General features: G+C 48.2%; 1 protein-coding gene across 4 annotated transcripts; it reads right to left on the bottom strand.

The window, feature by feature from the left end:
- Window positions 1–326: 326 nt before the first annotated feature.
- On the bottom strand, window positions 327–27220 carry PEF1 (penta-EF-hand domain containing 1). Of its 4 annotated transcripts, XM_066375696.1 has the most exons (7): window positions 27085–27127; window positions 16717–17034; window positions 8797–9076; window positions 3569–3724; window positions 2953–3096; window positions 1773–1825; window positions 1182–1317 (listed from the first exon to the last, which is right to left on the bottom strand). In XM_066375696.1, exons 1-6 carry the CDS (start codon window positions 27106–27108, stop codon window positions 1782–1784), a joined length of 966 nt encoding a protein of 321 aa, XP_066231793.1. In that variant the 5' UTR covers window positions 27109–27127; the 3' UTR covers window positions 1182–1317; window positions 1773–1781. The 4 variants fall into 4 exon arrangements, with proteins under 4 accessions (XP_066231791.1, XP_066231792.1, XP_066231794.1 ...); XM_066375694.1 differs by lacking the exon at window positions 1773–1825 and having other exon boundaries at window positions 327–1317; XM_066375695.1 differs by lacking the exons at window positions 1773–1825; window positions 27085–27127 and adding an exon at window positions 24047–24062 and having other exon boundaries at window positions 327–1317.

The following is a 27220-nucleotide window of genomic DNA, read 5'->3' on the forward strand; positions in this document are numbered from 1 at the left end:
AATAAATGCAGTTTGTCTGAAAGATAAAAATAGGGCTTGAGATAACAAAAAGGCCGGGCTGTAAAAACTTTGAGGTGGCTGCTTCCAGCCCAGAATGCCAGTCCTAAAACTGTTACAAAACACACAGTCATAAGCCCCCAGACCCCTGGCCTTCAACTGCACCCTGGTCAGTGACAGCGGCCTCGAGTAGACGATGTTCTCCTCACCTGCTGCTTTCTGCATGGCGCAGTATATAGTATGTATTTAAATATTTGTTTAATGAAAGAATAAGTGACTGAATGGATGAGCATATACATAGCTGGGAAGGTGTGGTGGGAAAAGTGGAACAGAGTTTTATCCTTTTATTGAAGCTTACTGTTTCACTGAACTTTTGGCCCCAATGAAGAACAAAAAGGCATTGGCAGTGGGAGGAGGCAACTGTGCCCTGGGGGCTGAAACCAAGCCGAGAATGGTGGGCAAGCGAGCAAGGGGTCCGAGCTGAAGAGCGCAGGAACCTGACCCAAGATGCCCAGGGAGCCGACTGCCCAAGTTCCCTGAGCAGCGACGGCCCCTAAGCAGCCAGAAGTTAACACATGGACTTGTGGACGTGGGGTTGGGGAATCCAAGCCACTGGTCCCTTGGGAAAATCTCTTTCATGCTTGGTCAGATTCCACTCTGGAGAAACTGGCTCTGACAGGACAGCATGGGTGAGGGGACACAAGCATTAATGGTAAGGCCGGCCACTGGTGTCAGGGCACAGGAGGGAGAGTGAAAGGTGGGGCCCAGTCAACGGGACACAAACTCCATTACAACAACTGGCATCCTGCTCCTGCTGCAAGGCTGTGCCACTTAAATGCTCGGGTCTGTAAGGACATTTAACTTCAGTCCTCTTCTCGGTCAGGCCCCTACCTGTGTGGCCTTGGCCCAGGACCCCACTATTTGGTGGCTATGACACAGGACACCCAGCCCTCTTGGGGAAGGGTGCGGCATCAGTCAAGGGAGAATCTTTTCCTAGGAAGGGCAGGAATAGGACAGGCCCACGTGCTCTCCCACTCTGAAGAGCCAGGAAAGGCCCCTCGGTGCATAGCACTCTTTAATGATGAGCAGGTCATAGCATCCGGGAAGCTGTCATGGTGACGAAGTCCTCGAAGCTGAGCCGAATGTTGCCCTGCACAGCTGTGTCCTTCTCCCGGAAGGCCTCAGTCAGCACCTGCAGCTGGGTGCACACCTGGATGAAGCGGTCTAGCTGCATGGCGGGACTGGCGGAGCGCGGGCAGTAGCGGGAGATCAGGAGCTGGATGAACTGGGGGCTCAGGTTGTAGCCCATCTGGGACAGAGCTGGAGAGGAGGGGCACACAGCAGACACGAGCACATGAGCACTGCCATCGGCCAGTTGCGCACGGCACTGCACTTCAGGGGACTTGGAGGGGCACCGCGGCAGACAGAGGACAGAAGTCCCAAGGGTCTGTCAGGATGGGAGGAGCACAATAGGGCGCTCTGCCTGGACGCTCCCCTAGCTGGAAGGCCTCATTTCTCTTTCTCAAAATCTCCATCACCCTCTGTTTAGTCGGACTCCTGGGCCCCAGAATGACACCAGGCTGTCCCTGCTCTGTGACTCGTCTGCATTATGGAAGGAGACCTGAGCCCCTTAGGGCCGCACTGACCAGTGCGACACCAGAGGCAGCACGGGGTAGGGTTCCGAGGGCCTACTCTAAAGTCAAAATAGCCCCTCGGCAAGTTACTTATTAACCTTACTAACCTCTGACTTATCCTTAAATGGGGGTAATACTTACCTGGTCGGTTTAGTAAGGATGAAGAAAGGTTCTGTGAAGCATGGGCACAGTGCCTGACACAGAACGGGCACTCAGTAAGTACTGTTACAAGTACTAAAATCAGCATCACCCCAGGCGAGGCTGCTGGCCAGTTCCAAGGTCACAGCCTGTGCTGCCACCACATCCCTCCACCTGGGAGGCTTCTTTCCTTCCTCTCTGCACAGCCTACCTGCCAGGCTAGAGTCTCAGCTCCCCTTCTGCTATGTGGCCCAAGGGCATGTTACTGATACCAAGCCTCAGTTTTCTCATCCATGAAAGGACAATCATAAGGGATCCCTCAGCTAAGGGGAGGGTGAAAATAAACAGTAACTATCACACGGGGAGAACAAATGGCGTAACACATTTAAAGTGCTTATAACAGTGCCTGGCACACAGCCAGCATTCATTCAATAAATATTTGTTTTGCTGTGAGAGTACCACCCTTACCAGTCTCTACGACAGAACCCCACAAGGGTAGCTGATCGGTACAGGTCGCCTCCTATCCTTTCTACCAGGGCACAGATGCGGTGTGCTCAGCCCACCCACAGAGCTCCTGAGGTGACTGAAACCCGCAGCCAGGGCGGGGCTGGGCTCTCTGGGGAACCCCTTCACTCTCTCCGGCAAGCTCCCCGTCAGGCTCACACCCCACTAACCACTCATCCTCTAGAGTCAGAGCTGGAACCAGACCTGGAACTGGGGCGCAGGTCATCTTACCCAGCTGCAGCACTGACAGTGGTCGGGGACCAGAGTTGGGAAGGTAACTGCTTTCTAGCAGAGCCAGGAACATAAGCCATCTTTCTGAGCCCCTATGCAGGGCTCTTTCCACTCTGCATGCCACACCAGCCACACGTACTGGTCTCGCGGTACCCTGCGCTACTACATGTCCACCCCTGAGGCCCCTGCTGGCTGGGCCTGTCTCGCTAGCACCGCCTGGAGTCCAGCTCCAGGAGTCCAGCCATGGTCCTGGACCCAGGTGTTCCCTTGCCCTAGATCTTGGCTCGAAGCTCGGTCACAGCCAGGCCACAGAAGGGGCGGAGAGCAGGCCTGGGCTCAGGGCAGCAGGCTGCAGTGCAGCTGGACCCCGGTGGCCAGAGGCTAGAGAAAAGCCTGGCTCTGCCTTGGGGAGTGAAGAGAACCCTGCTCGGCCCTGCCGTGCCCTCACCTTGCTGCAGCTCTGTGTGGCTGATGGAGCCCGAGTGGTCCCGGTCATACTGCTGGAAGAGGTTCTTCCACCGCTGGATGAATTTCAACAGGGCCGAGAAACCGTACACATCGATGCGGCCTGACTTGGTCTTGTCAAACATGTCTTGGGGGAAGGGAAAGGAGGGAAGGAGGCTTTGAGTTTGGGCAATGATCTTCTAGCAGCATTTCTCCCCAGGCTGGATGGAGTAGGAGACTCCATTGAACCCCAGACCTGAGGCTCAGTGTCTGTACCCAAGACATACCCTCATCATCACCACACCAGCCCCTGCCCCTGGCCACCCCTTCCAGAACTGCATTTTCTCTGCAGGCTTGTAAGATGACCCCTCCCTGCCATCTCCTACCCGAGCATGGAGCCCCATTCTGCAGGATGGGGAACAGAGTTAGCCTGTGACTCAGTAGGGCCTAGAACTTGAGAAAAGATCTAAGGGGAATATCTCACCTTGAACCCATTTTCCTGTCTGAAATCCTCCCTGGCCAAAAGATTTTTCCTCAGCATGGTCACCCACCCGCTTACTGTCTCAGATTATCAGGTGGTTCTGCCCCAAGCCCGACCATTGGGAGGGGCTAGTACTCACTTATCATCATGAGGCATGTCTCGTCATTGAATGAGGACCAGTTGGAGTTGAGCAGGGCCTGCTTCAGCTCCTTGATGGAGATGTAGCCACTGTGATCACAGTCCACTGACTGGAACCAGGAGTAAGTCTCAGGATCCACATTGGGAGGCGCGCCACCTGCAGGAAGGGGCGCAAACCCCGGGAGAAAAATGAAGGTCTCCACCCAGGCCAATCTGCAAAAATGCTGTGAAGGGCCAGTGAGTGCCTCCCTGACCACGGGTTCTCCCTATCCACAGTCTCACAAACCTACCTACCCATCTTCCATCAAGCCAAAGCCCTCACTCTGATGGAAGGGGACCCTCAGTGTACACTCATGAGTATTGGGTTGATTTCTACTCTGCATCCATCGGCTTTCCTAACAGTGCTCTAGTCACTTGTCTATCTGGTTTTAAGTTTCTAAGGAAAAAGGGCTTGTCCAGATGGTTAAGAATTCTCTGAAAGGAGGGATTATTTCTTCCCCAGAGGCTGGAGACCCAAAAATGTTTGCTGAGCGCCTAACACACATAGCCCAGAGACAAGTAATCTGAGAGTCCCAGCAGCAGGGAGCCATCGGGGCAGGAACCAGGTCTGACTGCCCTGGCACAATGGGGAGTTGACAGTCTATCAGGAGCTGATGGTATCAGAGTGTAGGGGGCCACAGAGTTCCACCCCTCTCCCTTCCCAGTCACCGCTGATGTGCGCTGTGCACCCCATCTCCGAAACTCTCTCCAGACATCTCATCCCACACATCTGGGAGCTGATTGTCAGTTCCACACACAGGCATCTCCTCTCTGTCCTGCACCTGCCCAGGTTCAGACACCTCCCACCTGCAATGTGTAACAAACCAAAAAGCCTAACCACACCGACCTTATGGCTACTTTCCACCACTCTTCACCTGCTACCGAGTAATCTTTGTAAGATTCATCTCTGTTCTCACCAATTTCCCCCCAACCTCAACTCAAAACTCTTCAAAGGCTCCCACTGCCTTCAAAACAGTCCAACACCCTTAAAATAGCATTCCAGGGGCGCCCACAATGGGGCCTACTCCCGTCCACCTCTCCCCCTTGGTCCCCGCCGCCACCCATCTCTGGCCTGGCCCAGATGCAGCAGTACACTTGCTCTTACCGTGCCGGCACACTCCCACCTCAGAGCCGCTGCCCTCCTGGTCTCTGCCTCATTCCTCTTCGCCCTCATCTCTTTCCATCCTTTTCCTTGCACCCTTCAAGACCCAAATGAAATGTGTTCCTTCCATAAAGCCCTCCTATTTTCTTTTTTTTTTTAATATTTTTTTAATTTTTTTTATTTATTCATTTTAGAGAGGAGGGAGGGAGAGAGAGAGAGAGAGAGAGAGAGAGAGAGAGAGAGAGAGAGAGAGAAAGGAGGGAGGAGCAGGAAGCATCAACTCCCATATGTGCCTTGACCAGACAAGTGCAGGGTTTTGAACTGGCAACCTCAGTGTTCCCAGGTCGACGCTTTATCCACTGCGCCACCAGAGGTCAGGCAAGCCCTCCTATTTTCTGTCCCTGAAAAGGCCTTCCTCCCCTCTCCTTTCTACTCCTTCCCTCTTACGGCCCTGCTCACTCCACTATGCACATTTCCAAACCACCTTCCAGGTTAGACTTGGAGCAACATGTGGGCAGGAGCCTAACTCATTTCTGAATCCCCAGGGGCTAGCACCAAGCCAGACACAGAAAGGCAAGGTGCTCAATTCATGCTAGAGTTGGTCTCAATTCAAGTCTCAGCCCCACTTTGTAGCCCTAGTTATTTAAATTCTCTGGGTATCAGTTTTCTTATCTACAAAATGAGGACACAACAGCATCTACTTCATCAATTGGGAAGATATAATTATATGAAATTTCTTAAATCAGCACCTGCCACAATCTAAGCACTGTACAACTGCTGATTATTAGTGCTGTTGCGGTTCAATGAGCTTTGTGTCTGTTGGTGCGTGCAAGCAGCTTGCTGTGTGTGTGTCAGTACAGGGAGGACAGGATCAATCACTTGGAAAGACATGCAGGGTGAGCTGGAATGTAGGGGAAAGGATGGTAGATGAAAGTGGAGAAGCACAGAAGACTTAGGAAAAGCCAGAGCTACACAGTACTGCTAAAGCTACCGACTGCACAGGCCACATTAAGGGCCCTTCTCACACGTACTCTCAGAGGCAGCACGGGCAATGCGGAGCACAGAAACCACCACCGTGCCAAAGGTGAGGCCAGAGGTTCGCCCGACTGAGGGACTACCTGACCTCGTTGTACAGGAAACCTTCCTAAAACAGCAGCTTTGCCATGGGGGAGTGAGGGCCACAGCCCCCAGAAGGGCAGTCTCTGTAGCATGCAGTCCCTGCATCAAAGAGGTGGGCCTCGGGAAGCAGAGTCCTGAGCCTTACCAACTTGTGTGGCTTCAGCCAAATTGTTTTATTTTCTGAGTACTAGTTCCCCATTTCTAAAAATAGACTTACTTCCCAGGGTGATTGTGATGATTAAATAAAATAACAAAAGGAAGATTTAGCAAAGAGCCTGGAATGTGTGCAGTCCCGGTTCCAGAGGAAGGAACTGGATCTGAAGGCCGATAAAGACTTGAGATGGGGAGAAGGAAAAGCACGTGTTAGAGGCACAACAGGTGTTCAGAGTACTCTGAGAGCTCCTGGGTAGATGGGAAGGAGGAGCGACTCAGGTGAGGAGGCTGGAAAGGCCCTTTGGGTCTGAGTACCTTTAGGTTATTTCCTGTGGGCAGCGGGCATCTGCATGGTCATACCTGCCTTACAGAGCAGTGGTGCTCAAACCTTAGATCATGGGTTCAGTGGGGCCGAGGTGGGGCTTCAGGTGACCACCACAGGTGACAGAGGGATCATGCTTTAAGCAGCACTGTTCCAGGAGGCCACCAGCTGCACTGGAGAGGAGGCAATGGTGGCCAGGTGATGGGAAGTTGCAGCGGGTGAGCAGCTGTAAAGCCAGAAGCCAAGGCCAGGGCCACTATCACAGCAGCCTTCTGGCCTATGCAGGTTCGCATTGGATTCGGACAGTCGGTAAAGAAACAACGGAGCCACAAACTGGTGGGCCATAGTCTTTAATTCTAGCTTGCACCCAGCGGGCAAGTAAAAATACACACTGGGCTCCAAAACCCACTCACATGCAGTGCTCACAAAGCTACTGACTTATCCGAGTTTCCTAGAATCAAAGGTTTCTAGCTCACCAGACTTATTCTCCTCAGTTCCCCATCTCCTTCCTTATCCCAGATACAAACACTACACAAACTGGCATCTCACTCAGCAGTCCGCCATCTTGGCTGCTTCTCCTGGCCACATGGCCTCTTTCTGCTCTCTGCTCTCTCATGCTAATCATCCCAGGAACCAAGAGTGCAAGCTCCCGTTCTGCCCCCATTTTATAGTGTAGATTCAAAACCTTTAATCCAATATACAAAATAGGGAAGTCTCTAATACAAAGTCACTTCTCTGAGGCATGATTGGATTGTACTGCCCCACATCAAAAAGGGTAGGAAAGGCTTAATCCCAAAACCAAGCCTCAGGCTACAAGGATTCTCAACACACATTAATATCACCTGGGCAAAGGCCTCCACGTGGGCAGTGTCCTCTTTAACAAAGTGAGCATAATATATTTTATCTGCCCAACAGCAGCTAAGAGCCAAGGGCACATCTTTTCCTTCCTCTGGAGCCCCAGAGACCACCTCTGGCCTCAGACCCGGGAAGGATAAGCCTCTCAGCCAGGGGCTCCTTTCCCTGCAAGGACCTCATGTAGGCACAGACACAAGATTTTAAAAGGATGAGAAAATCCACCATGAAGCTGCTGAGCTAAAAGCAAATGGCCAGAGCTCTGACAAGATAAATGCCACGGCACACAGTGTTTAGAAACCCCAAGGTTTGAACATCTCCCTCAGAGCCTCCTGCTGGGCTATGTATGCGAAGCTGCCACAGCTTCCCAGCACTGCCATTCCCTGGGGGCCCTGCAGGTGCACCAGAGTGGCCCCAGGCTGCCTTGCTGCTGGCTTGGTCTCCTGGGAACAGCACTCCATTAAGAGGCTGACTGAATAGGCTTGGGAGGACGCAGGGGACGGGGCACTCACCTTCCCTGACCCCGTCTGAGACCATGGGCAATCTTTCCAAAGGTCTGACCCCAAAGGCCTCACCTGAAAGTCTCTGTCTGCCTGCACTGAATCGCCAAGCCCCGGCCCATACCCCGCCTTGTCCAGTACCTCACTGTCAGTATCTCTGCTCTCTATCCCTCCCCCAGCTCATCCATCATTCTGCCTGCCTCAGCATCTTCAGTGGAAAGGCCTTTGGCACCTCTGCAATCACATTAAATGCCAAATCTTTGCTAAGTCCTCTCTCAGAATCTTAATAAGCCCTTCCAATGTACCAGATACAGTGCCTATGTTTACCCGTACGTTATTTTATCCTTATTAGCAATCTTGTGGGAGATATTTACCCATTTTACAGATGTAAACACTGAGGCTTAAAGAGATGAAGTAATCTGGTCAGGTCAGTAGGTGGTCTGATCTCAAAAGCCCAAGCTTTTAACAACTACATTATCTTGTCTTTCTACACAGAGCAGTCTCCCTTATACAGAAATGGGGTTTCTCCCATGACAGACTGTATTATTATCTCCAAGTATTTGCTAATCTACTCCCCGAGCCTCGCCTTCCCTGTCAGAGCGCTATACGTCCTCTCCACTGCCTGGTGGCTTGCAGAGCCCCTCCAGGGGAGCTGGACCCTGCTGATCAGGCTGTTGGTGTAATTTGGCCAACAGAACAAGAGGAAGAGATATAAAGTCCCTGAAAGCATAAGCTTTGAGAAGCATCACGCATTGCTGCTAGCTCTCCTGCTTGTTTTGTCTGCCACAAGAACAACGTATCTCAAATAGGGCTGTTCCTCCAGCCTGGATCCTGGAAAGAAAAGACACGTGGAGCAGAACCTCAGCAACCAAACCCACAGCTGCCCACAGGGAAGCAGGAGCAAGTGACTGTGAGCAAGCAACAGAAATCACGTTTACCGCTGTAACCGGAGACTTTGGAGTTGTTGTTATCACAGCAAAGCCGACCAACAGATTTCTTATTCTGCTAATGCAAGTAAAGCTAGAATCAAGATGCTAAGGTGTCAGAGACCAGGTTCTGGACATCCACAGAAAGGGCAAGGATGGGCTCTGGATAACTCAGAACAAGGTCAGAGGCATTTGGAACCCAAAATCCTGACTTACCTGGAGGAGGTCCCTGTCCGTAAGACCAGGGATGCTGGGTGCCGTAGGGATTTGGAGGTGGCTGACCATAGGGGACCCCTGGGGCCGTACCGCCATATGGTCCTCCTGGTGCTCCAGAGGGTGGCCCCCCAGGGTTGGGAGGTCCATAAGGCCCTCCAGGGGCAGGACCTCCTCCTCCATAACCGCCACCAGGGGGTACCCCACTGCCATACTGTCCTTCAACAGGAAAGGAGCCACCTGGAGGGGCCCCGGGTGCTTGTCCTCCAGCTCCAGGGCAGCCCTGCAAGAGCAAGACATCAGTCAGAATGACAGGGTGAGAAACCAGTCACAGCATGGCACCTGACAGTTGAAAGCACTGCCATTCTTTCAACTGATCCTACAGCCAAGGCTGGAATCCTACCCTCCTTGGCACCCCTTCCTTACATGCCAAGGGGGCTCTGCAGGGCTAGGATCATGTCTGGTTTGCCAGACTCTGTCCACAGCCCCCAGTGCAGAATGAATGCTCAGTAAATATCCAGTGCAGGAATGAGCAGGTAAATGAATCAAATAGAATTACAAATCCTCACTCTGTGGTACCCCCATCTCTATCTGCAGAATTCACAGTACAGAAGTGTCTCTCTTCAGTCACAAACGGTGTATCCAATGCATAGAGTCACCTTTAGCATGCTTCCTTACCCCACTCTAGCCCACGATGCAAAAACATTTCCCACCCTCACTCATGGAAGTATGAGCCAGGCAGGCATGACCCTATTCCTAAGGCAATATAGGACAATGGTGAAGAGACAAAAAGATCAGTTCAGGCTCTGCCACTTACTAACTGGTCTAATGACTTAGCCTCTCTAAGCCTCAATATCCTGTGCTTTAAAATAGGAACACAGTGGTGGGATTCAAATAACTTAACAACCAGTTCTCCACCCTAACGACCGTTTTAAGTATAAAAAGACGATATAATGAGAGGTAGTTATTATTTCATGCACTTGATACTTAAATAAGAACAATAAAACAGGTACACACAACTAGATTATGTTATGAGTTTTAAAATATTAAATATATGACAAAAAACCCAATAAAACTGTTATTTAAGATATTTCCATTATTGCTTCTTGATTGGCGTCCTCACTTGCAATTCTTTTCACCTCTGGACGGAATGAACATTACTACAGGCACTTATAATATGCTGTTGCGCAGATGAATGTTAAAAGAAGAGTAAGGAATGTAAATTTGTGATTTCCACACTGGGTAGCTGCCCAGGTGCCCACCTTAAAGAGAACCCTGATTACAGGTGCCATTTTAACAACCAGTTTGCCAAACTCAACAAAAAATTAGTTATCAGTTCTACCAAACCAGTGTGACCCGGCTGAATCCCATCTATTGAAATAACAGTAGTCCCTGCCTAGGTTGGTATGTAAATGAAATAAGACCAGTCACATGAAGCACTTCCACACAGATCTCAGCACAGAGTAAGCACTCAATACACATTAATAACAGCACCGTTCTACAGAGCATGAAACTCAAGTCTAGAAAAATCACGACTGTGTGGAAGGGCTGATGCCAGAATCCAGGTCTTCTGTCTGCTAAGCCCAGGCCATCTGTACATTAGAGCACACAGAGGAGCACGCCGTTCTTGTCCATATCCCCATGCCTCTGGCCAGGGATCCCTGAGGCTCAGGGTGTTCAGCGCCAACTCCCTAAATAGCCCGCAAAAGGCCCTGCAGAGCACAGCCCCAACACATCTGTAGAGAGGCTGAGCTTGAGGGCACAGAGAGTAGCTGGGCCAAGCTCTGAGAGCCGTGAGGGTGGTTAACACCTAGACGTGTTCTAGTCCAGCTCAACCTGCAAGGCACACCAATGGTGTAGCCACTGACAGCTTGGACTTTCTCTTTTTATTGTGTTTCATAATTTCTGGGACAGTTATCCTCAGGGCTAAGAACAAATTCACACTTTATCTAACAAGGCTCTGCCTGCTTGAGGAAGGGAGGCTTCTTGAGGGAGCACAGGAAGCAGGCCCTTCCACCTTCCCCGCTCGGCATCATGGGAGCTCTTCTGCTAGGAGCTGCCAGAGCTAGATGTGAGACCCCTTCACAGACAATGAAGTAATAGGCACATCTCAATTCAAAACTCTGCTCTTGCCAGCTGAGTTCACAACCATGGGACAGCAGCTTAATCACTTTAAGCCTCTTTCCTTATAAGTAAAATATAATAATTCCTTCCTCAATGAACGGTTCTGCAGATTATAAGAAATAAATGCAGAATTTTATTGGCTTAATTTTGAGCTAAAGCCATCTTTTGATAAAACAAAAATTTAAAAAATGGTTTCAGAAAGTTTCTCTGGCTGAAGCAAGGTGGAGGGTTCAGAGCACCACCTGAGGGCCCCTCCCTGGCTAGATTGTGAGGGAGCTCAGCAGAACCCTCACTGACTCAAAGATAGTCTGAAACCATTAACGTAAGAAAAATAGTTCTCCCAATAGTGTCTGGCATAAAGGAAATCCACAATAAATCACAGCAGCTACTGTTATTATGATATTATTACCAGAAAAGCCCCAAGCCAGGTAACCTCAGGGTTGGAGAAGGCACAGAGAGAAGAGGGAATAGTTCTGAAGGAGCTCAGTTAATAGGAGAGGTATGGAAACACTCTCTGTGCCACCTAACAAAACAGCATAAGGAAACCGGTGTTTAAAATGGATGCAGAGGCCATGTACCATGGGATCACAAAGGAGAGAGAGGGTTTTCGTAAGAGAGCAGCATCTGAGCTGAGCTGAGACTTAGAAGAATGAAAAAAGATTCCCAAGGAACTTGGAGAGGCACGATGGAAGAGGTGCCCAGGAGGCCACTCACCTAACTTAACCCCTTCGGCTTACAGATAAGGAATTAGGCCTAGAGAGGGGAAGGGACTTGTTCAGGTCACACTGAGCTGGAGCTGGAGATGGAGCCTGATCACTTCCCACCCACACCCACACCCACGCCCAAGGACTCCCACTGCCTCCTGCCATAGTTTTTTCCCAGAGCAATAGAAAACAGGACTCCAGCGCAGGACAGAAAGGGGGTGGGGATTCTGCAGAGTCTGGGCACACCCAAAGAACAGGCTGAACACCAAGTCTTCTTGCAGCTACTCCACAATAAGTCCTATGAACAACAAAGCAGGTGCTGACAGACAGGTCTTTTGGCCTTCCCTATCACATTCTAGAGGCCTGGTGCACCCTGGCAGCAACTAAACCCCTTCCTTTCCATCCTGCATTAACGCCTTCATGCACAATCTACAAAGCACTTTCATATGCACACAAGTGCTACTGGCAGAATCCTGTCAACAATCCTCTTAACAGAAAAAAGGAAGAAAACTATAGGCCCATTCTCAGATGAAGAACCTGAGGTGCACAACTGTTAAAAGACTTTATTCAGCTAGCATTTACAAAGCAACAGTATTGTCCTACGCTCTGTGGTAGGCCTGGAGGCACAAAACTAAATAGGGTCTGACCTCGAGGAGCCCACAGGTAATTACAATACAGTCTGATCAGTGCTATCAGAAAAATCTACTTAAATGCTATCAAGGAGGCATGGGCAGAGGAATTTGTTGTCTGTTGAATGATAAATGAGCAATAATATAACAAATGCATGAAGTGGGTCAAGGAAGGCTTCCTGGAGGAGGCAGGAATAATATTGGAGCCAGTAGTGAAGGATGCATAGGCTTCTCCAAAAGGAAGTCAAAGCCTGACCAGGTGGTGGCGCAGTGGATAGAGCGTCTGACTGGGATGCGGAAGGACCCAGGTTCGAGACCCCGAACTCGTCAGCTTGAGCGGGGGCTCATCTGGTTTGAGCCAGCCCCAGGGTCGCTGGCTCGAGCAAGGGGTTACTCAGTCTGCTGAAGGCCTGCAGTCAAGGCACGTATGAGAAAGCAGTCAATGAACAACTAAGGTGTCACAAGGAAAAACTGATGATTAATGCTTCTCATCTCTCTCCATTCCTGTCTGACTCTCTCTCTGTCTCTGTAAAAAAAAAAAGGAAGACAAAGAAGGACATTCCAGACAGAAGGAAGAAGAGAGACAAAGGCACCAGACCTATGAGCAAGCTTGGAGTGGTCAAGGAATAGGCTAAAATGCAGGGGGCAGAGGCAGGAGTTCAGAATGGCAGGCTCATTACATACTCCCTGTCCAAGCACCTCTCCTGATGCATTTGTTAGCTGGTGAATAACTGGTGTCTTAGTTTCTGTCTCAGGCGTCCCCAAACTACGGCCTGCCCCCTGAGGCCATTTATCCGGCCCGCCACACTTCTGGAAGGGGCACCTCTTTCATTGGTGGTCAGTGAGAGGAGCACTGTATGTGGCGGCCCTCCAACGGTCTGAGGGACAGTGAACTGCCCCCTGTGTAAAAAGTTTGGGGACCCCAGCATAGTATGGTCTCCACCACCTAACAGTGAGCTCCTGAGGGGCTGACACTTGGCCTCATTCATCACAGTGCCCCAGGGTTTAGCACAGTGTCTGGCACCTGCAAGCCTCCATAAATATCTAAACAAATGAATACCACTCAAAAGAGTTTGGGCTTTATGCTGGAGGAAACAGCACCATAGAAGGGTTTCTAATAGGGGAGAAACATGATCAGAGCCTTGTTTAAAGCATTAAGCAGTGGCGGTGTGGAGGATGAGCTAGTGGGGGAGGCAGGAGGCTACGCCTTGGGCCAGCAGGCCCTGAACCAGACAGCAGACCTGGAGGGGGAAGAGAACAGGACAGATTCTGAAGCTATTTCAGATAGACTAGACATGACTTGGCAACTAATTAGGTTAGGGAAGAGCTAAAGGGAGGGAGGTGAGAGGAGGGAAGAAAGGGAAATGCTTGGAATGACGCAGGTTTCTAGCTGCACAAGAACACGAAGGAAGGGGAGCCACCAACTGAGGCAAAATCCAGGCCGGGAAAGACGGTCCCAGCATCAGAGTTGTTAATAGAGGTCTGAATCAGAAATGAAAACCAAAGTCCCTGATTCCAGGTTCCAGGGGTCCCCAAACTTTTTACACAGGGAGCCAGTTCACTGTCCCTCAGACCGCTGGAGGGCTGCCACATACAGTGCTCCTCTCACTGACCACCAATGAAAGAGGTGCCCCTTCCGGAAGTGCGGCAGGGGCCGGATAAATGGCCTCAGGGGGCTGCATGCGGCCCGCGGGCTGTAGTTTGGGGACACCTGTCACTATTCCATGCTGCCAACATTTTTGAGAGTTGCTCCAAGAGCATTTCATGCCGATAAATATAAGATCATGAAAGAAGAAAAGAAAAGGCTGGAAGAGTCCGGTAACCATGGTTTCCAAAGCATCACAGACATATTGTGGGGAGGGGGCAATTAACATTTTATTGAAGCTCTGCTCAACGCTTCTAGTTCAACTGGCTCTCACTGATCCTCAGTCATGTACGTGCTATTGTTTCCATTTTACCGTGTAGAGTTTAATCTAGTGCCTGTGATGATGCAGCTAGAATAGGTGAGTTGGTATTCATCTGGGTCCACCTGATGACTCTACTACATTACCCTCTTCTGTGTGTTCACTCAATAAATGAGTGGGCATCTACTATAAAAAGCCAAAGGCATAGATTAAGACCTGAAAACCAATTATGGGGATCTAACCAGTGAGTGATACCTTCAAGCTGGGCAAGAGTTAAGTTTTGTGGCCCTGGCCGGTTGGCTCAGTGGTAGAGCGTCAGCCTGGCGTGCAGAGGTCCCGGGTTCGATTCCCGGCCAGGGCACACAGGAGAAGCACCTATCTGCTTCTCCACCCCTCTCCCTCTCCTTCCTCTCTGTCTCTCTCTTCCCCTCCCGCAGCCAAGGCTCCAGTGGAGCAAAGATGGCCTGGGCGCTGGGGATGGCTCCTCAGCCTCTGCCCCAGGCGCTGGAGTGGCTCTGGTCGCAACGGAGCGACACCCCGGAGGGGCAGAGCATCGCCCCCTGGTGGGCAGAGCGCCCCCCCCATGGGCGTACCAGGTAGATCCCAGTCGGGCACATGCGGGAGTCTGTCTGACTGTCTCTCCCCCTTTCCAGCTTCAGAAAAATACAGAAGAAAAAAAAAAGTTAAATTTTGTGCCTCTTGCTTGAGTTGTAGCATTTGTTTTTGTAGTTTAACTTGGACATCACGTATGTGCTGTCCCAAAGGGGAACGAAAGGCGCCATGAAGTTGGCGCTCTGAGTATTTCCCAAGATTTCATGGAATTAAAGGGAACAGGGGTGACACACACAGTATGGAATTCGGTGTCACAAACAAGCCGCTGATGATCGCACATAGCTTGTTGCCTTTCTCCAATCCAGAGAACAGTGGCCTCTAAAGCATCTAGCCTTTGTAGGATTTCTTGTTCAGTTTGTGCTAAGAAGTTCCGAAGTAACCTGACGGTGCTGGTTACCATGCTGGGCAGTCTGAACTGAGTGGAAAGCGCCACCGCAGTGGTAGCAGCCGTGGCTGCTGGAGCTGTGGCAGCAACAATAGAGGCAGCTAGGATTTGCACAACCCTTTTACCTGCACCTTCTCACCAGCCCAAGTGACTTGCTCAGGGGCAGAATTACTCATCCATAGCCTGGTAAGGTTAACGGGAACCCAGGCCTGTGAGCACTGGCAGATTTTATACAAGTGGGTTATGTAGAGGGTAGTACATTATGGTGTGATATGCAGGGAGTAATCCAAGTAACGTTAGTGAAAAATGTGGTATTAAAACGTTCCCTACGTCGCTCCACAACAGAGGTGAAGTTGACAGTGGTAAGATTTGGAGGGTTAGAGGTCATATGAAAAATATAAGTACATATAATAATTTGAGTGATGCTATCATTAGTTACCCATGTAGTGGAACTGTACTGTCCACATCATAAGATTCTAGGGGAGAAAGGTAGAACAGCCCTACATACATATTTTCTAAGGCGGGAAAAGATTGACTTCCCTAGGTAAATGCAAAGGAGCCTCAAGAGGAGCCCCCAAAACCTGGGTTCCATAAAGGACACCCATTAATATAATGAATGACAAGGCATATTCCAATTCCAGGAGTGACTGGAGGGCTGGACTAATAGATCTTGAGGTCCCCAATTGTTCAGTGTTCTACTGCCAACTAAGGGAACTGTGGAAAAATTCACAGAATGACACATTGTTCAACTCACATCTGTAGCATCTTTGAAAGAAAGCCAAGGATGGAGACAGATAGGAACATGAGTCTTTGAGTGATTTCTTCCCTGCTATGGGGTACCCTGAACACCAATTGCTTGAACAAATACTTGGTGGTGAGAGGCCCCTCGTCTGTTAAATTATGATAAATGTAGTTCATGCACCATTATGGAGGAAAAGGAATACACTGATAAGAAGAATTTCCATTCTCGGGAGAGGAGCGATTCTGTAAACATAGAGGAAGCTCCTCTGAGAGAGAAAAAAAAACAAGCTTGGGGGATCTTATACCACCCACTATGATAGCCTTCTTAACCACAAGTATCTCCACAACTGCAGAGAGGCCCTGAGGAGGGAAGTCATGAAGCCCCCGTAATTTGGGAGTCACTGGAAGAAATAGGAGGTTCAGGGTTCTCCCAGGCAATAACATCAAAATGATAGGTAAAATGGCTACTCAGCCACCATCTTAACAACAACGCAGGCCTGAAGGGGGAAAAAGGACTTGCTTACTTAGTAATCTGGCTCAGACCTCCCTTGCAGCTAGATGCTGATAAGGGACAGTTGAGTCAGAAGCAGCAGCCTCAGCTTCCCTTGCCCAAGTCCACATAAACCCTGCCCTATCCCTCCCTTGGTGCTGGTCTTAGTCTGCCTGCACCCAGGTGCTTTTCAAATAAAATTTCCTTTTGGAACACACTAGCCCCACGTTTTCTGCCTTTCACAAATATAGGATTTAGAATATGAGCCCAGTAAGTTAAAGGCTGAAGTGAACTTACTGTAAATAAAGAGCAAAAGGGTAAGTAAAAGTTTTACCTTTCCTGCTTGCGACTCAAGGGTAATAACGGAAAGCATAGAAAGAAAGAGGGTTTCTGGGGTGGCGGGAGTCCTGGTGCTCTGCAGTACCATCTCAGCCTGGCTGGTCAGGCTCTTCAAACTGCCCCAAGTAAGTTTGGAGGCATTAGCGGTTGAGGACAGAGGCTCCCGCTTCCTCTTCTTCCGTGAGGCTTTCATGTCTGGGGGAGTGCTCTGTTCGGGTACCAGCTGCTGGGTATTTGGTGGTAGGGGGTCCCCGCTGGGTTGATGCTGACTCATGGCACGGTTTAACATATCAGTCAGGAATCCACACAGGACCTGTAAGTGACAAAAAAAGCAGCATATCCTCTCCCCCAAGTAAGCAACTCAACGGGCCCCTTCCAATCAGGACCTGCAACAGGGTCCCGATACAAAACTAATGGTTTTGGTTTGTCCACGGGAAGACAGAAATGTTTTTCAGCTGTGGCAATCCTGTGGAAGAAATGTTTAAAAAATTCGAAGTAAACAAATATAACGGCCCTGAATAGGAACACAGAACAGGGACACAGTTCTGTGCCCTAAGGCAAAAGCCACAGCGGCGTCACCGGCGGAGAGTACTGCACACAGTACACGAACACAGCACGTTCTAGGGATAGAATCAGCATTCTGATTAATCAATATGTGGGCTAGATGAGCTACTTCCCTTGCCTTTTTATCTGCTCTAAGAAGTTCCCCCTTCCTGACTTCCTCATTCTTGTCTCTGCTTCTATTTGTATCAATCAATACCCATAGGGACTGGAGGTCCGGCCATTCTCATGAAACCAGGATGAGGGACAGTGAGGAGGTCTCCCCTAGGTCCCTCAGCGCATTCCACTCCATCTCATCTCTGACTAGTTACTGTCTTCACGACAAGTGGTGCCCCACGTGAGGAACGAGAACGAAATGACCTCCCAAAACCTGGAAAAGGGGAAGGACGCCCAATCCACCCTGGTAAGTGGGACACAGGTGATGGAAGAATAGCCTCTGAACATCTGCGGCAAGGTCAATAGGTTTCAGACCAGGAGACTCCCCATTTTATCCCTCCCTTTCCTTGTTTCTTTCCCCTGACCATTGTGAGGAATTCCCTGACCCCTGAGCAGCAAAATCATAAGCTCCAACTACAGGGCCTTTTATGAGCAGCTGGCTGTAGAGTACCAGACAAACAACTCACTGATTTACTCCTAGTTATTTGGCAACAGCGTCCTTGGTATCCTCGTGAAAGGAGCCTGGACATTGAAGACTGGGAGCAAATGGGTCCAGTTAACATATCAATACCAATAGGAATGCCAGCTCCTAAATTTTGCATGGCCAAGTGCTTAGCAGCATCCTGATAAGTCTTGAAGCTAAATTGTGCAGTTGTTAAGACAGTTCTTATTAAGCTCATTAGTCCCATGGGGTCATCTCATAACTTGTACCAATGGCTTCTAACATGCCTTTAGTAAAGAAGCTTTGCAACCCATTTTCAGTTAGACTTTTGTGAAACTCTTTGTAGACTTGAAAAGGGAGACTCTCATGTCAATCCGGTTGTCCTGGAGTTCTAACAATGGGAAAAGCCTGTGTAATTTCGCCTTCCCTTTCAGGTCCTTTCCGCAAGCACTTCTCGACCATACTTTCTTCAGGGGGTGGAGGCAAAAAGGGAGAATTGGGGGGAGGGTGTTAGACTTACTGGGTGCCAAAGGTTCATCGGGACTGGGCGAAGTGCTAGCCAGTAGGAATTCCAATCAATGAAATGTTATACTGTAACCGGGCCAATGGAATTCCGCAACCATCGCCTGACCCTTTCCTAGTCCTCAAGATCAAGACTGCCTTCCTTGGGGTACCTAGGGCATTGTTGACAAATCATTAGCAAGAGAGCTGTAAGGTTTCTATCCCTCACCATTGCTCAGCCTGCAAGAGGCCCCGCAGCTGGAGCTTGTGATTGATTACGATGCTCCAAGGAAAGGAAATTTCCCATGCTAGAGGGCAAATGAAGGAGAAGTGGGGAAAGGGAGGGGAATCCCCTGATCTGATCTCTATTAAGACCTCACCACGAGCATACAGGGGCTTGTCCTCTGCCACTCGTGTCCCTTACCAGGATGAACAAACATTCTTTTCCTTTGCAAGGCTTTGGGAGGTTGGTCTGCTCCTCACTCAGGGCACCACTTGTCGCATAATCGACAATAACTCGGAGACCAGATGAGCTGCACCGAGACCACCCAGACCTCTCACAGAGAATCCAGAGGACAGACAGCCCAGCCCACCACAGTCTTGCTCAGATATTTATTAGGGGGAACAAACAACAGGAGGAGTTTTGGGGGTGGGGGGAGTGAAGGGAAGGGCAAGAAACATGTTGACTCCTCAGGTTAACTTCATGCTCATAGAATCCTGCTTTGCTGTTTTCAGCAAGAACATCAGAGAACCCCTAGACTTTGTCCCAGCGCTGGGCTTTTGCCCAAAGGGGTCTCTGGCCTCTAGCCTATTCTCAACCGCATTTCCTATAATCTAGCATGTGCTGGTGCCAGGGAGTGTCATAAATGATATCTGTCAAATACACACATACACACATACACACACACACACACACACACACACGATTTCTACAGAAAGGTTTGAAGGGAGAAGGGTTGGATTAGTGTTCTTCAGAGGCTTCAAGCGCAGAAATCAGGGAGACTGAGACTGAGACTCAGAAGAACTACTCTTTTTTTCAACCCAGTTTCTAGACCCAATTTGAGAGCCACAGTATTGTAAGAGATCCCAAAGACTCTACAGTCCAACCTCAGTCAATGTTGGACTCTGGCTGTATTCCTGCAGGTGGGGGGGAACTCACCCCATCCTAAATAATCCACTCAGAAAGTCCTATATTTTCTTTTGGTTCTGAGAGCTCATTCTTTTACTTCCAAAACCCTTGTGAAGCTCGAAGGGGTCAAAGGTTTGTCCACACTGAGTCCTGATGGGGAAGAGAGTAGACTGCATTGCCAAGACAAGCCTTTGCTTGGTCAGAGCTATCCCTCAAATGCCTGCTGGAGGAGGCTAGAGCCCATACAAAAGGATTAAACAATCACAAGACAGAGACCTGACCAGGCAGTGGTGGCGCAATGGATAAAGTGTCGGACTGGGACGCAGAGGACCCAGGTTCAAAACACTGAGGTTGCCAGCTTGAGCACTGGCTCACCAGCTTGAGTGCGGGGTCACTGGCTTGAAGCATGGGATCACAGACATGACCCCATGGTTGCTGGCTTGAGCAAGGAAGGGGTCACTTGCTCTGCTGTAGCCCCCCAGTCAAGGCACATATGAGAAAGTAATCAATGAACAACTAAGGTGCCACAATGAAGAATTGATGCTTCTCATCTCTCTCCCTTCCTGTCTGTCTGTCCCTATCTGTCCCTCTCTCTGTTTGTCTGTCTCGGTCAAAAAAAAAAAAGAAAAAGTGGTTCACACATTCACCAGCAAAGCCTCCTAAAATATTTAAAGGCTAGAAACCTGTAGCCAATAAACAGTGAGCCAAGAACTGTCCCAAAATCTCAATTACCATGTCTGTGCTGACATTCCAAATGTTTCCCTCCAGCATAATCTGACATAAGCTGCAGACCCACATATCCAACAACCTCCCAGACCTTCCCTCCAAATCTATTCCTCTCTGCGTTCCCCTCAGTGGATGAGATACCCTAGTGCCCTCTTGGGCACCTTCCCTTTCCTCCTCTCCGAAACCTCAATTAGGCACCAAGTTTAATCAACTCTGCCTCCCAAATGCTTCTCAAACCATTTTCACCAGGTCACTGTTCTCTCTAACCTAAATTAGTTCAATAGCTTTGAAACAGCTCTCCCTGCCTCCAGTCTCTCCTGCTTCAACCCATTTTCACAGCGCCCCATGGTAATAGCTCCAAAGCACAAATGGAAGAAAACTCTTAGCAATTCCCTCATTATTCTTAGGCCGAAGTCCACACTCCTCAAAAAGGCTTCTGATCTCTGCTTACCCTTCTCACCTCATCTTACCTTTCCCCTCTTTACAGCATGTGGACTGATCTTCTTAAAGTCCTCCAAAATATTGGGCTCTCTCATTTGCTTCCTAGTCATTGTGCATACTATTTCCTTTACAGGAATACCATTCCTTTCTTCACTCAGCTAACTCCTACTGGAGATTCAATTTTGGGTTTAAATGTCATCTCCTTTAAGAAATCTTCCTTCCCCAGTGGTTGAGTTAGGTATCCCTCCTGTGCTATCCTAGTACCTTACACTGATTACCATTTAATACTTATCACACTGACTCTACAATTTACATATCTGCATCCCTCTTCCATTTGAGAGTATCTCTATTATATGCGGCTTAAGTGTCTGTTTGTCGCTGATAGCTTATTGGTTGCTTGCGTAACTGTACTAGCCAATGGGGTGAAGTTGCCATGGCATTCAAATAGTCCCGCCTTCTGGCATGCCACCTCACAAATTGAGGTTAAAGACTGGAACAATTATTATGCTGTTAAGAAATCTTAACACCAGAAGGGGTCTTTGCAATGGTACAAGACTAGAGGTTCTCCAATTGAAAAATAATGTCATAATAGCTAAGTCTTTGGCTCCTCTAAAGGTGAAATACATGTCATTCCAAGAATTGATTTGGCTCCATCTCAAATAGGGTTGCCGTTTCAATTGAGACGTAGACAATTTCCTGTAAAACTTGCCTTTGCTATGACCATCAATAAGTCTCAGGGCCAAACGCTTAAGCGTGTTGGCATTTTTTTACCTGAGCCTGCATTTGGACACGGTCAACTTTATGTTGCCTGTTCAAGAGTTCATGAAAGAACGGACGTAAAATTAAAAATAATTGATGGTCCTCTGCAAGGCGAGCTTAAAAATGATGGAAATATCTACACAAGAAATGTTGTGTACAAAGAGATCTTTGACATGTGAATTAACATTTTATTATTTAAATCACCTTTATTTATTGAGCTAGCGGTGGCTCTTAAGAAATGTACCGCCAGTGGTTTCCTTCATTGCACTCTACTTAGGAAACCCCGTGGGGCACTAAGCAAAGGGGCGTCCTCGCCGCCTGCCCTGGGTAATTCAGTTTGAATTAGCAGACACCTTTGCACAAATTATTTTAATTACAATTTATAATATCTAGAACAGCGGTCATTTCGTATGACCGCCGGGCTTTCTAGTTTACTATATGCCAAAACACTATATCAAGAACTTTACATGGACTGTCTTGTTTAAATCTTTACAGTAACTTGAGGTGGGTACTCTTATAATCCCGTTTTAAAGAAAGGGAAACTAAGCCCTGGCCGGTTGGTTCAGTGGTAGAGCGTTGGCCTGGCGTGTGGAAGTCCCAGGTTCGATTCATCAGGCACTAGAATGGCTCCAGTTGCAACGCCCCAGATGGGCAGAGCATCGCCCCCTAATGGGCTTGCTGAGTGGATCCTGGTCGGGAGCATGCGGAAAAGTCTGTCTCTCTGTCTCCCTGCTTCTTACTTCAGAAAAATATAAATTAAAAAAAAAAAAGGAAAAACTAAGCCTCAGACTTTTCCAAGAAATTTCTACAAGGAAATGGCAGAACAGAGATTTGAAATCTCTCTGGCCTCAGAGACTAAGCTCTTAAGTGTTGAAACCAATCAGGCTGGCTCCTCCCCAGGACCAAAGGATACTTGAGTTTTACTACTCTAACTTCCCAGTCCATGCTTGAGTACCCTGGGGCCAGAGGCAGTGGAAAACTAGTTTTGACTCCTAATAAGCTGGAATCCTCCAGGGCTACGTACTAGGTGGAAGGGAGGTAACACTAAGCCAGTGACTCCCAAACTTTTTGAAGTCGGGGCACATTTAAAATCCTACAAATAATTGTAGGCGCACTATATGCAAATTTCTGAGAAATATGTTATAATAATTAAGTCAAATATTAAAGAAAAAAATATAAAGTCCAAGCGTGCTTTTATGGTAATTAAACAAAATAAATATGACAAAATTAAATTTATTGACATTAAAAGCATTTTTATGTTACATTTTTTGAGTTATGCTTTTTAGAATTTGTAAAAAAGAGGGGTTAAAAAATTTAAAAAATGACAAAAAAGTTATCTCTTTATATATTTATATATATTATAGATACATTCTTAGTAAGATTTAGTAAATTTGGCAGGTCCTGGCGTGAATGTGTTAAGTTTTTTCATTCTTGTGTTTATGAGAAACATGAGCCTGATGTGTCCTAGTGATTTCTTCAATGTTTGGGCATATATCTGAAAGGCAAACTCTCATTTCCTCATCAATACATTGAAGAATTCCTCTCTTTTTACTCTTAATTGTGTTGAGTTCAGAAAACCCCTAGCATACATATCATCTTAACTTTACACCAAACAAAGGATAGAAGAAACTTGCCTCCAGTCTTTCTGGGGAACATGAGGGGGTAGTGTAAACAATCCAGCACCACAGCTTAACAGCCTTTTGCAACCTAATCAGGCAAGTGAGGTGGGGGGTTGGGCCAACTGTCAGCTTATAGCCAATTCCCCACACCTCTGTCCCCCAGAAATCTAAACTCCAAAACCCCTGTTGAATTTTTGGTCCCCAACAGGCACATATTTCTCTGGAATACCACAGAGCACACCTGGAAATCTTCTAGGGCGCACTAGTGCACCCTGGCACACACTTTGAGAACCACTGTGCTAAGCCTTTGAATGCTTTAAAAACAACCCATTTCCTTTCTTGGGACACCACAGACCAGGAGCTGAACAGGTAGACAAGAGTATAATGGAAGAACAAACTCATTTCTTCTTCTATTCTAGACATGCTTCTCTCTGTACTTCCCAATATTTCACTGAGCATAAGCCCAGGCTGCATGGCATGATAACAGCAACTGCAGCAGCAAGAGTTATGCCTTCATGCACTGGCACACACTATGTATTAGCAGTGTGCTAAGCTCCTATCGGTTTTCTATTTCATCCTCATTTCAGCCCAATGAAGTGTTAGTTCTCTCCTTTTAAAAGTAGAAAACTGAACCTCTAAGCCCTTAGATAATTTGTTCAAGGGTATAAAACTATTTAGTAGTAGATTAGGTATTCTGGCCTAATTCAGTCTAACCTGGAAGTCCAGGTTCTTAATTTCTATCTCACTTCTTCTAGGACACATAGAAACTACCTCCAAAAGCTTATTAAAACGTAGGGCCCTTTCTAGGTGAACAGGTCTAAGGTGGAACCCCGAAGTTTGTTTTTTTAACAAGCTCCTAGGTGATTCTGATGCAGATCATCCACTGAGAAACACTACACTATGGCAATGTTTACCCAAACTCTTTCAGGAACGCTAGTGTTATCTAAAAACTGACCAGACATTAAAAAAAAAAAAAAAAAAGATGCCTGACCTATGGTGGCGCAGCAGATAAAGCGTCGACCTGGAATAATGAGGCTGCCGATTCTAAACCTCAGGCTTGCCTGGTCAAGGTACATATGGGAATCGATGCTTCCTGCTCTTTCCCCTGTTCTATCTCTTTCCTCTTTTTCTCTCTCTAAAAAAAAAGTGAATAAATAAAATATGTAAAAAAAAAAGAGGTGGGAGATCCCATGGTTAAATAAGGTTAAGAAATAACAGTCATCCCTCGCCACATCCCAGTTCACTTTTCGCAGTCTCACTGTATCGTGGATTTTCAAACTGTATATATCTAATTTTGTATCACGATTTTTTCGCTACATTGTGGGATTTTGCAGTATATAAGTATTTTATATATTTATCATTTTAATTATTTTTGCAGTAAAATAAGCATTTTCTAGCCTAAAAATTCAAAAACTATATAAAAAATATAAAGAATTTTAAATCGAAATAAAATATAAGATCACTACTTCGCAGATTTTTGCCTATTGCAGGTGGTTCTGGAACCTAACCCCTGCGATAGACAAGGGACCACTGTACCGCATATTCTAGCCCTCTCTGGCATACTTACAATGTGTGTGTGTGTGTTTATTTTTTTTTTACAGAGACAGAGAGAGAGTCAGAGAGAGGGATAGATAGGGACAGACAGACAGGAACGAAGAGAGATGAGAAGCATCAATCATTAGTTTTTCGTTGCAACACCTTAGTTGTTCATTGATTGCTTTCTCATATGTGCCTTGACTGGGGGCCTTCAGCAGACGGAGTAACCCCTTGCTCGAGCCAGCAACCTTGGGTCCAAGCTGGTGAGCTTTGCTCAAACCAGATGAACCTGCGCTCAAGCTGGCGACCTCGGGGTCTCGAACTGGGTCCTCCGCATCCCAGTCGGACGCTCTATCCACTGCGCCACAGCCTGGTCAGGCTACAATGTATATTAACAAATTAAGAATTCTGAGATGCCCTGTGAACTTATTCAGCTCTATTTAACAGAGTACTCCCCAAACTTGTTTAACCACAGAATCCTCTTCTATTAGCAATACCTATTAACATCTCACAAGACTCAGAAAATGGAACAGAGCTTGGGAAACGTTGCTAGGTTATACCTCCTCCTAACTCCAGCCCATGCTAGCCTCTCTTTTTCCTACCTCTGCGAAGTATGCAATGAAAGGAGTTTAAGTTCAGTCCTGCCCTCTTCCCCTCACTTACTATATATGACCTTGAGCACTTAACCTCCTTGGGGTGGTCCCTCGATTACAAAATGGGGGTAATAGTCCCTGCTAGCATGTCTACTGGGCCTCCATGATTGAAATAATGAAAATTCAAATACAAAAACTCGCCGCAGCTGCACTCTCCCAGAGGGTTCTTGGACTTTTGTTATATTAACTATACTCAGTTGGGCACTTTGTACTATCTCATATGATCTTGTTTAACAATTTCTCCCACGTGGGTTTTATCTCCTAAATTAGTGTGATGTTGGATAACTCTGGAACCTTCTGGGCTCATTTCTTCCTTTTAAAATGAAGGGACTATTTTTTTTGAGAGTGAGTCAGAGAGAGGGATAGACAGAGACAGACAGGAACAGAGAGAGATGAGAAGCATCAATCATTAGTTTTTTCATTGCGCATTGCAACACCTTAGTTGTTCATTGATTGCTTTCTCATATGTGCCTTGACCGCAGGCCTTCAGCAGACCGAGTAACCCCTTGCTGGAGCCAGCGACCTTGGGTCCAAGCTGGTGAGCTTTTGCTCAAACCAGATAAGCCCGCGCTCAAGCTGGCGACCTCGGGGTCTCGAACCCGGGTCCTCTGCATCCCAGTCCAATGCTCTATCCACTGCGCCACCGCCTGGTGAGGCTGAAGGGATATTTTGAAGGCCCTTCCAGCACTGACCTTACAAGCGTCCCCAAACTACGGCCTGGGCCCCGCAAGCCGCAAGGGGCCCCCTGAGGCCATTTACTCGCCGCCGCCCCCCCCCCGCACTTCCGGAAGGGGCACCTCTTTCACTGGTGGTCAGTGAGAGAGGAGCACTGTATGTGGCGGCCTTTCAACGGTCTGAGGGACAGTGAACTGGCCCCCTGTGTAAAAAGTTTGGGGACCCCAATCTAAGAGTCTAGTAAAAATCAAAATACTAAAAGGTAACACCTGTTACACTTAGTAGTACCAAATAGCTTACAAGCATCACTTCGTGACTCTTCATAACAGCTCTGGAGACCCTATTATTTGTCCCTATTTTATAAAGGAGGAAACTTCCACTCAGAAAGGCAAAATAACTTCCTTGCTCAGGGGTTCAAAACTTTTAAGTGATGGAGCCAAGTTGTGAACCTTCCTATGACAACAAACTGTACCTAATCATTCAACCATTCTACCATCCAACAAAAGATTCCAGCCACAGTATCATCCTACTGTGGGGTTCTTGGCTGGAAATTAGATGGGTTTGCAAGTGGAAGAGCAGCATTTGCTGAGAGCCCCAGGGTCTGCTGCCTCACTGCCTGGTGACTTCAGATACGTTGTGTCTTCTCTGTGTTTCATTTTTTTCCTGCCTGAAATGGAGGTGTTGGACTAAGTAGTGAAACAAGGTCACTTGTGAAGCCTGCTAAAACCAGACTCCTGATTTTTCGCATGCAGTACGTCAGGGATGTACTTTTTATACGACTCGCCAAATGATACCGACGGACCAGTGCTCTAAACGTTCTGTCGGCGTTGATGATCCCGCCCGGGGACCCTGAGGGAGCCTTGCGAAAAGCATGGGGCCCAGGCCAAACCCAGCCTGAGTCTGAGTCTGTGGGGTACAAGGTCCCCAAATCCTCGCGTGCGCAACGTCAAAGGGCGCGCGACACGACATCCCAGACGTGTAGTCCTGACTGACGTTGAGACGGGCGCGACCGACCATCCCTTCGCCCTTCTCACCGCGCTAGACCTCGCTGAACCGACTGTAGCGTGAGAAGGGCACGGAGAAACCGTAGAGAAAGCAAAGTCAGGGTCTGGGCCTGGACTTGGCGAGGCTCCTGCTTGTATTCGCCTGCCCCTCACACACTCACCTCCGCGTAGGGATGTCTATCCATGGCGACTCTGACGTCACAATCGGCCAGGGGCTGGGCTTTCGGGTTTCAAGCCCGCCCCCGCCTAGGCCTGGAGACAGACACGTTTTTGACTGGAAGGTGCGTCTATCAATCC

Source organism: Saccopteryx leptura, chromosome 3 (genome assembly GCF_036850995.1).
Source record: "Saccopteryx leptura isolate mSacLep1 chromosome 3, mSacLep1_pri_phased_curated, whole genome shotgun sequence".
Lineage (NCBI taxonomy): Eukaryota > Metazoa > Chordata > Mammalia > Chiroptera > Emballonuridae > Saccopteryx > Saccopteryx leptura.